This window comes from Aethalodelphis obliquidens, unplaced genomic scaffold (genome assembly GCF_003676395.1).
Source record: "Aethalodelphis obliquidens isolate GAN/ISIS:26980383/991018 unplaced genomic scaffold, ASM367639v1 scaffold4, whole genome shotgun sequence".
In the NCBI taxonomy this organism is placed as follows: Eukaryota; Metazoa; Chordata; class Mammalia; order Artiodactyla; family Delphinidae; genus Aethalodelphis; species Aethalodelphis obliquidens.
In genome coordinates, this window is record NW_020837948.1 from 34,083,791 (window position 1) to 34,101,210 (window position 17,420).

At 35.0% G+C, this 17,420-nt stretch overlaps 2 protein-coding genes across 16 annotated transcripts in view; one reads left to right on the plus strand and one right to left on the minus strand.

The window, feature by feature from the left end:
- PPIP5K2 (diphosphoinositol pentakisphosphate kinase 2) overlaps window positions 1-15,015 on the minus strand; it is a 75,629-nt gene extending 60,614 nt beyond the window's left edge. For 7 of the 13 annotated variants that reach the window (XM_027100474.1, XM_027100457.1, XM_027100470.1 and 4 more), the window contains exons 1-5: window positions 14,792-15,014; window positions 7,225-7,609; window positions 4,240-4,435; window positions 1,647-1,737; window positions 69-154 (exon numbers count right to left, since the gene is read on the minus strand). In XM_027100474.1, the coding sequence (XP_026956275.1) occupies window positions 69-154; window positions 1,647-1,737; window positions 4,240-4,435; window positions 7,225-7,338 (487 nt within the window). In that variant the 5' untranslated portion in view covers window positions 7,339-7,609; window positions 14,792-15,014. Of the gene's footprint in view, window positions 1-68; window positions 155-1,646; window positions 1,738-3,273; window positions 3,335-4,239; window positions 4,436-7,224; window positions 7,610-14,740 lie in introns of those variants that run through there. The other 6 variants (XM_027100493.1, XM_027100488.1, XM_027100482.1 and 3 more) reach the window with 4 other exon arrangements.
- Window positions 15,016-15,120: 105 nt separating this feature from the next.
- GIN1 (gypsy retrotransposon integrase 1) overlaps window positions 15,121-17,420 on the plus strand; it is a 28,637-nt gene continuing 26,337 nt past the window's right edge. The window contains exon 1 of one of the 3 annotated variants that reach the window (XM_027100514.1): window positions 15,121-15,221. The gene's annotated coding sequence lies outside the window, so the exon portion shown is untranslated. The remainder of the gene's footprint in view (window positions 15,222-17,420) is intronic. The other 2 variants (XM_027100509.1, XM_027100515.1) reach the window with 2 other exon arrangements.

The window sequence follows — 17,420 nt, forward strand, 5'->3', positions numbered from 1 at the left end:
TAGAAGACAGTGGCTCAAAAGTATGTTAAGTGACAAAAGATAGCTTGTTTAAAATCTCTTACTCTTACCTTTGGGATTATTTGGGTCACGATTCAAAATTGCGTAACGAGGAAGTAAAATACCTTCAGCTTGAAGAATACTATATACTTCTCTCCTGAAGAAAAAAGAAAATATCCTTACTGTTTTATTGTTCTGTTTCACAATGAGTATATTGCTGTACTGTTCATAAAGTACATTATTACTGTTCTATCATTAAAAAAGTCATGCATATAAAGTCTTTTTTTAAGTAAACAAATATGTCATTTAAAACATTGAAAAGCTGTATTCTAAGTAAATATTCAGCAATATTAGAACAAAAGTGTATGTACAATACTTTTTATGGCATATTAAAATACTAATTTTTAAAATTGGGAATGTAAGTGTATAAAAAGAAATGGTTAAAGTTACTATATCACAATGACAGAATATTACCTAAGTATTAAAACCCTTATACAGTACTCAAAGAATATTTAACAATGTGGGAAAATGTTTATAGTCTTTTAATAGAAATGTGATGCTAATTTTGTAAAATATAAGTGCATATATGTATTGCTTTCTATATTAAAAAAATATGGTAAACGTAGTGGCAGGGTTAAATTCCTTTCTTCATAATTTTATTTTTTAAATTTCTTAAAATGAATATGCATTTATATATATACATATATATATTTATACTATATAAACATGTAAACCTAGGAAAAATGTTATAAAAATTGAGATATTAACTATCTGGAAAAGGAAAAACAAAAATAGAAAAACAAAAAACTATAGGGCCTTACACTTCATATAGCATTTTCATATGTATAACCTCATATTGTAATGCTAAGACAGAATAAAATAGAATACCGGTGAAATTATAAGGGTAGCCAGTAGAGTGAAACACCAATTAAATGAAATATATAAATGCATTTGTATTTTACAATTTCTTTTAAATATCTATGTTTTTGACCTGTTAAATGAATTGCTAAGATATACAGTAATATATTTCTCAAAATGGTTCCACTTGGGCTTCCCTGGTGGCGCAGTGGTTGAGAGTCCGCCTGCCGATGCAGGGGACAAGGGTTCGTGCCCCGGTCCGGGAAGATCCCACGTGCCGCGGAGCGGCTGGGCCCGTGAGCCATGGCCGCTGAGCCTGCGCGTCCGGAGCCTGTGCTCCGCAACGGGAGAGGCCACAACAGTGAGAGGCCCGCGTACCACACACACACACAAAAAAAAACAAAAACAAACAAACAAAAAAAATGGTTCCACTTTACCATTAAAAACCTAGTTATAATGGGTAAAGCCGTAGCTTCATCATCAGTCACATGATAGAAAAACTGTTCATAATTTTCAATGGTTTAGTAGGGTCTGGAAATTAAACAGACCTGGTTTAAGTCCTTGTCCCACTACCTGAGAAACTACTTGTGACTTTTGGCAAACTAAATGATCTGCCTGATTCTCAAGTTTTGTCATCTGTAAAACTGGGTATAAATACCTATTTCTAAGTATTATTTCAAGGATACCACAAATTTATATATGTATAAAAACACCTGATACCATGTCAGTTTAAGTAGATACTAAATAAATGTTAATTTTCCTTCCTTAATTTAGCCAACTTAACCACTCACCTATCTTGTATGAGATACTGCATATTCAAGTCATTGATTACAAATGGATTCCTGAGTTTTGCATAGGCAACTGCCTTGTCCAGTGGAAATCCTAAGAACACATATTAACATATTCTGTAGAATCTCAAGATAAGTTGACATCTATAACTTAATCAACTTGAATTTATGCCATTTCCTATAAAAGACTAATTTCATTATGCATGTAACTGCTTTCTTTAGAAGATAGAATTATAAATACACAAAACTTGATTTATCTTGTACTAGTAAATAAATCTTATTTTTTCTTAGTGAATTTGATAGATAAGGCACAGCAAGCCAGTGGTTACATAACCCAATTTAGAGCACTGACATGTTAGTTGATGCCTGATTATTCAAAGTCACCTGACAGAAGGTAAGACTACCTCATACACAAATAGAAATCTATATACAAATAAGTGTATCACAATCACCTGGTGATTTTTAAAAAATTTATATAACTCCTCTTCTTCTAACGATATTTTGATGCATATACATATAAATTAGCTGATAATTCAAAGAACTTAAGCATCTTCAAAAACAGCAAAAGAAAAATTAATTTACATTCAACAGATATGCTCAAAATATAAAATATATGAGCAGAATCAAGCTTGCTGTTAACTAAGTCAATAACACAGCAGAAATTAAGTCCTTACCATTTCTAGACTTCGGTAAAATTACTAATTACAATGAAAACAAATCAAATGGCAGATATAGTAAGAGATCTAAAAAAAAATCTAAATAATTTTAATGATTATACTTCACTCTCTGTATTAACACTAAAAGACTCCAATTTTATCCATCAACGTATAGTTTATGATTAAGAATGGCAGTATACCATAGATGTTAAGAGCATAAACCAAGGTTCAAACCCTAACTCCACCTTTCATTAGCTATGTGACCGTGGGCAAATTTATTTAATATCTCCAAGTCTCTGATTCCCAGCTGTAAAGGGGTATTTTAACTAAAAGGGTTTTGGGGAAATTAAATATAATACTGTATATAAAACACATTACAATACCTGGCATAATAACTGCTCCATAAATGTTAACTATTATTATTCCCTAAACAACAATATTTTAATAAATAAGCAAAAGCGTAACAATCATCAGGCATACATAGCTTTAGCATTTAACTATAGTATGCTACAGTGTATCTGTGAAGACACTGTATTTTGTAGCATTATCAGAATAGTTAGTAGAGGAAGGAAGTGTTAAAGCCTACTGAAGTTAAAAAAACAAAAACAAAACAAAGAGCTATGGTCAGTTAAAAAAAAGATTTAATCCTAAATTCCTCTTAGCTTTTAACATTTAATTAGAAGTACTCTATACCAAGAATCAATGGGCCACAAATCACAAACCCATCTAGTGTTATAGACTCTTAAGAATTCATCACTTACTGTAAAGATGTCTCAATGTCTATGGTTTGAAGCCTTGTAACAGAATTCAGGAAATAAGAAACGCCTATACAGTCATTACCCTGCTTTTGTTGCTGTTAAAGAGGCAGCATGTGGGACATGACCTTAGGTAGTATCTAGTTTTTACAAGCAAATAACTAGCTTTAACTTAATAAATAGGAAGAACCACGTGACAGTAAGGGAATAACACCTTACCATCAAGGATAAGCAAGTTTTAAGATCCTCTAAAATGAATGACTTCAGTCTGTAAAGAAGACCAGGGACTTGACTTCTCTATGAAATAATGAAAATCAATATAGGGTATGGGAGCACAAAAAATCTTAACCTGCTCCATCCCCTTCTTGCTGAAGGGGATGCTTTTTAAACACCTAACTGAAGTGAGACTTTAACACACCTGGAGGCTACATTAGTTTGGTAACAAAAACGATTTAATATGAATACATTTATAACTGAGTGCATATCTTTTAAATTAGAGCTCTTAATGAAAACTCACTTAATTCACAGATTCTTAGGTTATAAATTTTCAGACATACACTTAATAACTTTTGATTAGTGGACTTTACTTTGAAGAAATACTTAAGCTTAATTGATATTTCAGTTTGATTTATAAAAGCAAGGAAAATATAAAATTCAAATATTAAGTTCTTAAGAAATAAAGCATGAATATGTATTGAGGAATGATAGATCATCTTCTATATGGCAAAACATATGGGTTTATAGTATTTAAAAAATCAAGAATTTGTCCTAAGAAACTTACAGTTGTAAACAAAGACATACATTCAAAAAGTTCATCACAACCTTATTTTTAATAGTAAAAATTGGAAACCATCTCACTTTTAGGATATTGGCTAAGTATGATATAGTACATTCACAGGATGATATACTGTGACACCATTAAAAATCAGGTTTTTGACAAATGATATAGAAGGGGAAAACCTCTTGATGTAATTAGGTTAAAAATTAAATATAAAATTACATATACACTATAACACTAAATATGTTTTTAAAAAATACACACAGAAAAAAAGATTGGAAAGAAATATATCAAAATGTTAATATCACTTATCTGTGAGACTAGGTGAGTTTAATTTTATTTTTCTATTTTATCTATTAGTTTTATAGTTAGAAAGGATAAAGAGGTTTCCCTCCCTATTTTACTACCTTTAGAATGAAAAGAAATGAGACAATCACACAAAGGCCAGTTTTCCACCGGTTCATTCAAAATAACATCTTCTTCAAATACTACTACTGTGATATATTTAAATAAGGAGATCCGTTCAAGAATTTCCTTCATTGGTTTGGATTTGGATTTCTTTGCCATGGAACATATTCCAACCACAATCTGCCTTTCTGGTGGCTAAAACAGAAAGAAAACAAAAAATCAGGTTGACTTGATAACAACTCCAAAGTACAGCTATCTTAAATCTCTGTCAGAAGTACATAAAGTATGTGATGAATCAATAAAAGTGACACATTACCCGAACAGGCATTTTTCAAGATTATATTGTTATAATAAATAATAATAATAGTTTTCTACAAAGGTCTGGAAAAATTTTTTTAAAGTTTCAGAACACTGTTACTATTTTCATTCAGATTTCAAACTTAAATACTTCCTTAACTGTCTCTAGCGTTTATTTGCTAAATAACAATTTAGCAAATTGTTAAATTGCTAAAGGAGCAAATAAGGCCTAAAGGGCCAATAGGAGTGAAAATAAGATATTTTCACTACAAAGCTATGCAGTGTTAAAATATTTTTGTAGATTGAGCTTAAATATGAGTTGGTCACCAATGACAACTTAGAAGGAAATTTTGGAGAAAGCCACACTGCTAAACAGAGGTGTCTATGCTCTTTGACACCCCAATCTTCGTACTCAACATTCCTAGTTTATAGTGTTGCTCATCTCTGGCACCCTTGCTACAGCTCAAAGGCCATGATTCAGCCTGAAATTTAAAATGCAGAATATAGAAAACTTATGAGTAGCTCATGGGTTTATAAAATTACTCAAGATTCATTCTGAGGTCTTTGCTTTCAGGTACTTTGAGAGTTTTATCAAATATAAAGCTGTGTCCAGTTTTCCATTTCAGTTCTTCTCTCTTCTATATTTATTTATTTCATATGACATTATAATCTGGGCCCAAAAGTGTTTTACTAGACCTTCTCTTATTATAAATCTAAAAATAAAACAGGGCAACATCTGAATAATTCTTCTTCTTTATGCTTAGCATTATTCCTCTCACTCATATGAAATTTAGAGTTCAAATTGGTATTGGATTTGATGTTACCATCAAAGATTGTAAATTCTAACCTCCCTGGGATCTGCTGTCTTTCACCCTCTGATCATCTACTTTTATGTTCCCTTATTCAATTCTTTCCTGATCAAAAGCCTCGGCATAGCTCATTATGATGTTCCTTAAGTAGATTTCCCTAGACAACAAGAGTACTCAACCTAACGTCTTTGATACCTTAACAGAACAGTCTGGAACAAATCATTTTATCAATCTACAGGTCAAATGAACCAAATCAAGCTCCTCAAAATGTGAACTCAATTTAATTAGTACCAATATTCCAAGAATTATGCTAAGCACTGAAGAGTTACATATACAGAAACTACCTGTCATCAAGCACTTTGAATCTAACAGGAAACACAGTAATCATACAGTACATAGTGATACACAGAATAGAAGTATATAGTCAAGGTATAGAAATGGTATTGAGGAAAAAATGTTCAAGTTTCTCATGGGGAAAAGAGTAAGGAGAGGGGGAAGACTGAACAACATGAAATTTGAGGTTTTGAAGAACGAAAACTGATTCACAAATTATCCAAAAAGGAGGGGTATTTCACAGAGATAAAGAAGTACATACAACAGCAAAGAGGCGTGGTACAAGATGGAATATGTGGGAAATAAAAATCTGATATTGCTAAAACATAAAAGGTAAAAGAGAAGAGAGACAAGTACAGTTCTAGACATAGGAGAGAGATAAAAATCCTTATATGGAAGAAGACTGGACTTGATTTATCAGCGGTGTTCTCATGTGCTCAGAAGAACTCTAAAGAAAAGGGGTAAGCGTAGCAGAGGCAGAATCAAAAGTACTTTCTAGTCTAAGTCAGTTAGAGAAGCTCTGCTTTTATGTTTTAGTTACTGGACTTCTACATAAGACTTTAGATGAAGAAAAGTTTTGGCTGGTATGAGAAGTTTGAAAACCATCATTTTTTTCTAGGGGTGAGGTGGGGGGGGGTGGGATAGATTTTAAATGGGTGACAGTCTGATTTTGCATTTCAGATGTATAACTGCACTGTGAAAGGTGTTGTTAAATAACAGTGAAAAAGAATTTGAAGAGTCATCTAATAGCTATTTTTGGTTCATTTTTACTACTTATATCAAGTATAACAGGTTTTTGTTTTAAAACAAAATTCTTTTTTCAATTGGAAATATAAGAAACACATATTTTAAGTTTGTATTTTAAATAGGTTCTCAAAGTAAAGCAATCTCTAATTGTAAAGGGACAAAAATGATGAGTAATAAAAATCTTGAGCTAACATAACCATAGCAAAATAAACATAATAAATGTGTGTTACTCCTAAAGATCCAGTATGGTTTACACACATACACACACACACCCGTAGATACTTGAGGTAGTTTCTCCTAGTCACACAGTTTAGACTTCTGAATAGTTAATAAAAGGGGTATCTTCAGGTCAGCCACTACTTGTGTTGACAACAAGACAAACTTAATGAAGCTGGTTAAGCAGTTCTTCTTTAATACCTTTAAAATTCTTTATCTTGATGTATTTGCTGTAACACTTCTACATACAAGGAACCCTTTTGATTTATGGCCCTGATTACTCTTTCTCCTTGTCACTTTTTCTACCTAACCCTGTGTTATATTAGACATAGCAATGAAAGACACTAAATTAGTCATTATTAAACAACTTAGAAATCTGACCTCTAATTGTCTTTCTTGAAGCACTATAGATCCAGTAATGTTACTAATGAAACACAGTATGCTTTTTCAGTTTAAAACTTTCCAACAAATTTCTATATGAAAAAAATGTCTTAATAATTTAAGACAATGGTATCAATTCTCCTTCACAGTGATCAGTAAAAAGCCCAGACTGTATTGGTCTTCACTAAACAAACAACTTACAGATTCATCCTCCTCCTCATCATCTTCGTCTGCATGGTGGAAGAAGTGTCGATAATTTCCAGGGTTTATTTCTGTATCCTCAGGTCCAACAAAGAATCTGGGGCCTTCACTCATTTTTATTTCATTTGATATAAATATAACTTAAATGTGATATACTAAAACTGTTTCTAAATAAACAGCATCTGAAAAAAGCATTCTCTCTGTAAGAGTTGACACATGGGTCTGTTGCAGCTTGTTTCTGCTTATACAATCACTTGAAATTGTGATGACAGTTAGTTGGCAAATGTTCATTTGTTCTCAGATATTATTGCTTCATTGTTGATGCAGTTTAAAAGACAAGACAGTGACCTATTGCTTCAGTGAGTTGATATGGCAATCTTTTTACCTAAAATGCAATTAAAAAATTAATTTTGGAGACTGTACTTCAAAATCACTCATGTAAAAATAACTTTAAATGACACTTGTAAAATCATTATCAATAACTTGATGTATACCTTCAAATGAAAAGACATTTTTCCATAAACTTAAGAAATTTAGACTCTCATCTTCAATAATATATATCTTGGCAATTTGACAAACTGATACAAAATAACAAAAAACAGTACACTAAATTCAAGTCTAAAAATATCTAAGGAATTAGGAGAAAATTATTCAAATTATAACAAAATTACACTAAAAGCTAAATCCCTCGGGCTTCCCTAGTGGAGCAGTGGTTGAGAGTCCGCCTGCCGATGCAGGGGACACGGGTTCGTGCCCCGGTCCGGGAAGATCCCACATGCCACGGAGCGGCTGGGCCCGTGAGCCACGGCCGCTGAGCCTGCGTGTCCGGAGCCTGTGCTCCGCAACGGGAGAGGCCACATCAGTGAGAGGCCCGCGTACCACAAGAAAAAAAAAAAAAAAAAAAAGCTAAATCCCTCTGCACATAGCTCAGTAATATCTGAATAGAATGGAAAAGGATAAAATATAATGTGGATTTAAAAGTAATTAACAACTATACACCAATCTGAAATTACATTAAATCAATTTTTAAAAAGGCTTCAATTTGTAAAAGTTCAATTTGCAAACAGGTTTTTTGGGGTACATAACCATTCTTAATTTTGGTCTCACATATAAATCAACAGAACAAGATTAGAATGAAAACAGGATTTCATTATAACAGCAGCTCAAAGTTTTAGAGTCACAAACGCTTTTGCAATATTTTATAATAACCATAAATGGAGTATAACCTTTAAAAATTGTGAATCACTGTATTGTATACCTGTAACTTACATATTATATGTCAAGTATACCTCAATTTAAAAAAATAAAGCCTAAAAAAAAAAAACCTGTGGCAAATCTACTAAAATCTATGGATCTTCTCAGAAAAAATACACAAGTACACTAAATTCTGCAAGCAATTTTATGTGATTGACAGACATCCAAACTTCCACAAAAACAGATGCCCATGAACATCAGTTTAAGAACTATCATACAACAGTGATATAACCTCAGAATATTCCTTAGCAAAGCTGTTTACATGTACTTGGTTCCTTGGTCATATTAAAACTAATCACCTACCAAGATGAAACTACATATCAAATACTTTATTAGATTACTGGTAATACAAGAAATTACTTGATTAAATATTCTTAGGAGCTGAATGATAAGCTAGCTAGAACTGCAAAGCATAATGCCAAAAGTCCTATCCCTAAAGATCTAATTCCAGTTTAATTGGTGGCTCCCTATGAAACATTAAAACTAGTTTACCTTGGGCTTCCCTGGTGGTGCAGTGGTTAAGAATCTGCCTGCCAATGCAAGGGACATGGGTTCGAGCCCTGGCCTGGGATGATCCCATACGCCGCGGAGCAACTAAGCCCGTGCGCTACAACTACTGAGCCTGAGATCTACTGAGCCCACGTGCCACAACTACTGAAGCCTGTGCGCCTAGAGCCTGTGCTCCACAACAAGAAGCCACGACAATGAGAAGCCCGCGCACCACAACGAAGAGTAGCCCCCACTCACCACAACTAAACAAAGCTTATACACAGCAACGAAGCCCCAACACAGCCAAAAGTAAATAAATAAATAAATTTATATTAAAAAAAAAAAAAACTAGTTTACCTAGCCAGGCAACTACATTTTTATGAAATTTAAAACTTTGTCATTAAAGAATAAAAGCAGAAATAATTCATTTTATGTATCAGTGCTTTTTATTCCTATTTCCCTTGCACTGTTTCATACATAAAAGATGTTTGCTGAAAAAAAAAAAAAGGAAGTTTCCAATTGTTGTAAAACTTGATGGTAGTGAATAAGTTGATCTCAGTTCTTCTGTTTTGTATCAAAAGGCAAACTTCTTTGGTTTCTTTTTAGTTTTTAACCCCTCCCATCCACCTAAAACCAGCCCTAATATTGAATATTTAGTACCAGAAAGGGCATGTGTTTTAGAGTCAGATATACCTATTTAAATCTGTCATTACATAACAAGCAACTTATGCTAGTTTCTCTAAATTTCTTCATCTATAAAAAAAGGGGTATCATAGTACCCTGTAACTCTGTGAAGAGTAAGTAAATGTTTGGCATATACTAAACACTCAATAAACCTTAGTTTCTATAGGCACTCTATAAACCAAGCTCCCTATTAACATAACATAAAATCTAACAAAATGAATATTGCTCATTATTTGTTGACCTAAATCACAAATAACTTTTAACCTATTACAGAAGGCACAGTATTAGGTGCTAGCAATATAAAGTCAAAGTAAACATGAACCTTTTTCTTAAGCAGCTTAAAGTCTAGAAAGAAGACAGCCAAGTAAATTAACATTTTCTGTTTTAGTGTGATAAGCACACCAACAAAACTACAATAGAAATATGCAATAATGTCTCACTTTTCAGAACGGCAACAGTGGGAGATGTATTTCAGTGCATATAAAGATATATGTTTACTTATATATATATATATATGCATGTAAGTATGTGTATGTGTACACTTTATGGCATGATTTTAAAATTGTACTTTCTTCTAATTTAGGTGCTTTAATGAGTGATAATAATCCTGTTCTACAGAGCTGAAAATTAATTTTCAAAAACTGTAATTTTAGAGTGTTCATCGTGAAAAGTCTAGAATGCATAAAAATGAAAATTTATAAGTCAGTTAATAATACCATGACCCAGTGGCAGAACTACTGGTTGTAGTTCTTAGTTGTGGAATTATTGGGTTGTATTTCCTACTAGTCCCTTTACTCTATATTTTCCCAAATTTTTGAGCTACTTTATATGTGTATTATGTGTGAGTAGAAATCAGCTTTTGGAAAAAAACGTGTATCCTGCACATTTTTTTCCAAGAGTATAAATGAATGACTGATCTGTCCCCTTCTCTTCACTTAGTCAAATTCTGTTTCAGTCTTCAATGCTGCTTCAAATACATATATGTCTTCAAATACATTTATGTATGTCCCCCATCTGATTATGGGTTTAGGTCTGAAACCATGTCTCATTCACTCATTTGGAGAGAGACGATAGACAAATCAACAAATAAATATATGATAGGAAGACCTCCCTAATATGGTGACATTTGAGTAGAAATCTGAATTAATGAGGAAACCAGCCATGGGGTTACATGACAAGAGCATTCCAGACAAGAAACAAACTCTAAAGGCCCTAAAACATAAATATTTGGCAGATTTCACATGATCAAGGAAAAGTAAGGAGAACATTGCAGCTGGAGCAGAGCAAGCAAGTAAAGGAAAAATGGTAGAAAATAAAGTCGGAGAAGTAGCTAAGATACATACAGAGGACTGAGAAGCCACGGTAAGAATTTTCAATTTTATTAAATGTGATTGGATTGCTTTTAAGAGAACGGGAGAAGAAGAAGTAGAGACAAGCTATATTGACAATTATTTTGAAGGGCTTTGTTATAAGGGTAGGCAAAGGCTTTATTTTTTGTTTTCTCTTCTGATATATGAATGATACTTACAAATACCAGAAATAGACAGAACAGGCTAGTGGTTAATAGTATGGATTCTGGAGCCAAAAACACTTGGTGTTAAATCTTAACTCCAGTAGCTGTGTGACATTGAGCAAGTTAATTAACCTCTAAGAGCCTCAGTAAATTGTACCTATCTTTCAAGTTGTTTTACAGATTAAATTATATTTAGAAAGTTCTTATATCCCACCGCTCAGGCAATACTCCATACCAATTTTATCGAAATATTTGGGAGAAAGGCCCAGGTATTTTTAAGGCTTCTCAGATTCTAATGTGCACCCAAGTTTGAGAACCCCTGTAGAACTCAAAAAAAGGAGGGGGAGTGTAGAACAATGGAAGTACATGGCAAGCAAAACCTGTGTTTGCCATTGTTAGGGGAGCATGCTATTATTACAGGAGATCTGATGATCTGATAAAAAAGGAGACAAAGCTGATGAAGCAGAGTCTTTGTCTTCTTGACGCTTGGCACATCTCAAGTACCCAAAAAATATTCCCTCACAAACCTTTCCTTAACAATTTCCAAGATTTCTTCTCTGAATCATTCATTTTGCCCTTTGGTCACCTCTAACTTTGGCATTATTTAGCTGTTTTGGTTGTGTACATCCCTTCAAAACACGATAAGCTTCAAGAGAACGAACATTTATTCACCACTGCTACCTGGTATGTACTTAATTTGTTAACCCAGAGCCTCGCAACACATTGCCTCACCATGAATGAATACTTTAAGTATGCCAAGTGTGGCAGCTGGAACCCCCGGCCAGTTGCCTCCAACACCACTCTCTTCAGTTTCTCCTGGAAACATCGTACAAATACTATCACTTTCTATGAATACTCTAATATGAAAAAAGTTGGGAAGCAGTTATGACTTTGTGATTTAACAATTATTCTTAACAATCCTGGGATTAGAGATATTTTCCTCGTTTTACAAATGCTTCCAGTACATAGATAAATGTCCATCATTTGATTATAAATGAGGACTTGAAGCTCAGAAAGTTCAAGAAATTTGACTGTAACCACACACCCAATAAGACCTGTAAAAAGAAATCAAATCCAAGTCTGTTTAAACCGAAGGCCATCGTGATCACTTAAGGGCAAAATCAGGACTCCACAGTCCTTACCATAGTATTACACATATTAAATAAATACTTATAAAACTAAAAGTATGAAATAAATGTATTTTTTGTTTCCCCTACCCAAGTGATATGTATACTGTAGTACAAGATGAAATTTTATGGGCATGATAGGAAATCCAGGATATTCTAATGAATTGCTATTTCACCTGAACCCCTGACAAACCAAATATACCTTATGCATTTCCACATTATTTAGCATTTCGACCAACCTACATCCTCCATCATGAATTCCAAAACATATAACTGGCCTTAAAGATATTACATTATTCAAGTATCAAAGTTGAGCCTTTCTTATTTTTAAGATTCTTTGTATAGCAGTAGTCCCATAATAAACTGGCTACATCAGAATTATCTGGGACATCTGTAAAAACTCAAGTTAATAGACCTCCCACAAATTTTCTACAGCAGCATTTCTTAACCAGATAATCTATATTTTAACAAATCAAAGTGTAGCCAGGTTTGGTAATCTGTTTAAATTTGTGCAAAAGACAAATACCTATTAAGGCTGATTTCTAAATTTGAAATTAGTATCATGCTACTAAAGTACCCACACTCAAAGCACTGGTTCTCAAACTCTAGAATGCACTCAAATCACCTGGAGGGCTTGTTAAACTACTAAACTAAAAAGTCTGGAAGTCACACCTTTGCTAACCCCCAAATACACATCAGCACCCTCTTCCATCCTCTATGTTCCACAGCATTTTGGATCTATCGTTACAAATATGTTTCCACTACAGTTACAGTTTTCCTCCCCAACTTTTTATTGTGAAAAATTTCAAATATTCACAGAAATTGAAAGAACAGTTCACTGTAAACACCCATATACCCACCACTGGACTCAACAATTGCTCTACCATTTGAAAGTAAGTTGTAGACATCAATATGTGTCATCTCTAAATACTTTACTATGCATCTCCTAAAAATAAGGACATGCTCTTACAAAACCACAGTATCATTTCCACATAAGAACATTAATAGTTCCACAATACTATTCATATGTAGTTGCATGGGAGCTTTTAGAGAACGAGGATGTCATCTATATATTCCCAGTACTTAATTGGTGCATAGCACTTATTTGGGTGATGAATAAGTGTTCCACCAATTGTTAAGTTTAATACCCTCACAACTACCCTGCAAGTCGTGAGTTTAAAACTTAAACAGCAAGCTTTGATTGCACAACCTGCACCTTCTGCCCACCAGTTTAATCACCTGCTTTAAACAAACCCATGCAAGTTTAAGTATTTTGGTTTCTGAACTATTTAATTCTGCATCAATACTGAAGCTCCATGAAGACAGACGTCACATCTGTCTGCCTTCAGACACCTAAATAGGCATACCAAATATTTTTCTAATGAATACTTTCAGCTACTGAAAACGTTAGTGAAGAAGTTGGAAGCAATGAAGCACAACGGTAGGACAATGGTAATGTAATAGTTAAGTATACAGATTTTGAAGTATGAAAAACCTGCTTTCTAGTACAGGTTTGTTCAAACGTTTACCAGTAGAAAAAATTTACTAGAGCAAGTTAAGTGAGGCTTAGAGATAAGGCTCAGTTCCTACCTCTGTAAAATGAGAATAATAATCTAATACAATACACCTCATGGAATTGTTGAGAGAAGTATATGAGAAACTATGTAAAGCACTTGGCACACATAAGAACTCAGTGAATGGCAGCTATCATTTTTTTTATTTGCTTGAAACAAAACCTTTATTTTTCATGAAGAATTTTCAGTAGCAAAGCAAAACTCTATCCCACTGCAGAGCAAGGAAGCTAGGTGCCTAAGTCAGCAAGGAGGCTTCCTACTTCCACAACTAAGCTTTTCAATACGCTAAAGCCAAGGTAAGTATCATCCACGGGACTCCAAAGGTCGCAAACTCCCAGGAAGTCCTAGTAGATGAGATCCAGCGGTCACCACCCTCGCCCCTTCCCCCTCGAAGCGCGCGAGGATGCAACACTCCAACCGATTAGGGGCGGCAGTGACCTGCAGCCTCCTTCCCTACTCTGGAAAGCTGCAACGGAAGGGGCTTTTGGTCTCTTGTAGTGGAGTGGAGAAGCCGAGGAGCAGAAGGACAAAGACTGAGGAATGAAAATGAAAATGGCCATCTCTACCCACAGCAGTCCCCAAACTCGAGACTGCCTACTTCGGTGGAACGAGACCGCAGCCTGGCGTACCAGCCAGAACCTCGGCAGTTCCCTTCGAGCTAAGATGAAACCTCCGGTATCTCAAACCCAAGAAATGGAAAAGGGAAGTGATGGAGGAGAAAGAGAAAATAAGACACGGAAAGACCCTCAAGGCTGTACTGCCACTCCTCCACACCCACGCTGCCTCTCTGGCACATGCCCCTAGGAGGAGCGCGTGTCTAGTCTCCCCCAGAGCGCAGCAGGAGACAAAACAACTGCCCAGCAGCTGCCGCAAACCTCGGGGGACCAGGTTCCACATCTTGATTCCTTCGGTCACTGGGCCCGCACCTGCCACGGCTGCGGTCGTCACGCGAACTGCAGGAAATGACCACGCCCATTCAGGCCTCGGTTTCCCCTTTAATCCCCGGGACAGAACTGAGGTGTTCATCAAAGAGACTCCAGCTGTTAGCTTGAACCTGGGTCTTCTCTCTTCAATAGCAGCTGGAAGGCCACAGAGAGATACTGTAGGCAACACTACACCTCGCCGAACCCTGGTCACGCCTCTTCCCCTCCCGCCTCGGGTCTCACACTGAAACCTCACCGGGCGGAACGATTTCCGGCAAGAACCAAACGATCCGCCCTAACCTTTTGTGACCGAAGCTCCGAGGCCCCCGTAAACACTCCTCTCTTAACCACACGGGTAGTTCCGCTTCCGGCAGCACCACATAAATCGCGAGAGGACGCTTAAATCTTGACGCTTGCGTTTAGGACCACTTCGGTGAGTGGTCGTTTTGGTGTGTTCACACTTGATGATTTTTTAAAATGAGGCGTGAGCTGACAGTAATTTCAAAACCATTCGCGTCAACTAGTTTAAAGAAGGGTTTAATTGACTTTGTGGAGATTGCGCAGGCGCCCTTGGAGCGGGAGGGCCTTGTTTGGGCGTTGCGATGCCCGCGACAGCTGAGCAGGAAAGGGACGTGTTCCGTTGTCGGGCCTAGGGAGGTGCTTTCTGCGTGTGACCGACTTTTACTTATTGGTCGTTTTCTTGCCTACGCTAAATTACCTGGAGCTTGCCCTTAAGAATTAGTTAACGAGTAACCCAAACTCTGGAAATGCTCCCTCAGAGTAGCAAATTCAGAAGTTGAGTGCTGCCTTTGGCTGACAGTAAAGAATTCGCCTCCTTACTTTATCATAGTTGTCATTTAATCTTTTGCCCCAGATTAAAATCTCCTGTGGCGGGGAGAAATGCGAGTTTAAGGGAGAATCTTGCCCTGTTGTTTTAAAGGAAAATTACTATCTCTGTGGATGTTCTTTAAATGAGCGTTTCTGAACCAAAGTAGAGAAATAATTTTTAAAATTTAAATTCATTTATCACATGTGGCTTCATGTTTATGCATATGGAGATGAAGGCGTTTTTGTTAAATGAATTTGCACGTTGAAGTGAAGCAGATTATAGGGAAGTGTATTGTGTAATTAGATTTCCCAGTCGTTTTCGTTACATAAAATTGTGCACTTCCAGTTTTTCAGAGATTATAATAGAATAATTCAGAAGTAAAATTAATGATCCCAAGTAAATATGTTTATCGAAATATTACAGATTTTAAGTTTTAAAGTTGGGACATATGCGTATTATAACCTTTAGAAGCTTAAATTGGGTTTTGCCCTTGGTGAAACACAGTTAAATCCTAATTTTATTTAAAGTGGTACCTAACTGCCTTTATTGCACACACAAGATAAAATTATTAAAGGAATCAAGTAATAAGTATTTACACCTACAATAAGTATTCATTGATTTCATCTAATGTTGTACCAGGGACATAGTGTAAAAAGCTCAACCAAATTTGATCCTGACAGTTCCTCAATTAGGATTTGTAATAAGACACCTGTACTGCCTTTTCTCATCCCTACATATTTTAATACATGAGTAATTATTTTTTTTAAGAATTCTTGAAAATATGAGCATATCCAAAAAAGGTGTAATGTAATCTTCGTGTTTATAACTCAAACCACTTAATTCTCCCTTGTAAATGATACCTTTGTTTAATAATATTTGGGAATAGGAAGATATTTATCTTTGTTCTGAGTATTATAGCCTAAAGCCATTTGCTCATATTAACTATTCCATTGGATGGTTTCTAGGGACCAAATATTTCTTTTGAAAAGGAAAAAACTATTAGTTCTTTAAGTTATACCTATATATAAATAGCAAACATTAGCAGGAAACTTTTAACCTTCCACTTAGAGGACTATACTTTTTGTGAACTGATTTTTCTTTCTTATTCGTTTTCTATTTCTCCTTGTCATCTGTCTTTAGTGCCAGAACCACAAACTTGTGAACCCAATTAGACTATAAACTCATTATAAAGTATACAACTCTTGATTCTTCTGGGTTTCATGTTTAGCAGTAAAACATAAATAAACATTGCTGTGTAACATTAATCTCGTTCCATTAATGAAAGGAACGAGATTTTAAAATCTTTTTTTCCTTGAAGATAAAGGTTTTGAGACAAGAAAGTTCTTTGCTACTGTGAACAGTTTTATATGGATGATAATAATACTTAAAACATTTTAACAGTAATTATATATTGCATTACCATTTGCAAAGGACTTTTCAAATTCATAATTATCCCATTGATCTTCATAATTGTGAAAAAGGAAAGGTAGGTATTATTTCCTTTTTGTCAAACATGGATACTGAGACAGGTAACTGTCACATGCTAGAAATTCTGACTCCTAAAAGCCGTACCTTCTTAGACAGGCCCTACTTGTAGTACCATATATCAATACATGCAAGTGAAGTAATGTTTGCTGAAGTGAAATAATAGTCACCTTTGGAACGTGTGCTCTTTTTAAATTCAATGCTACCTCTCCTGTCAGGAAATGCAAGTAATTCTTACTCATTTACAAATAGTTGAATGTCCACTGTGTCCTGAATACTATGTGAAACATTAAAAACTAACAAGACCTTCTCATTCCT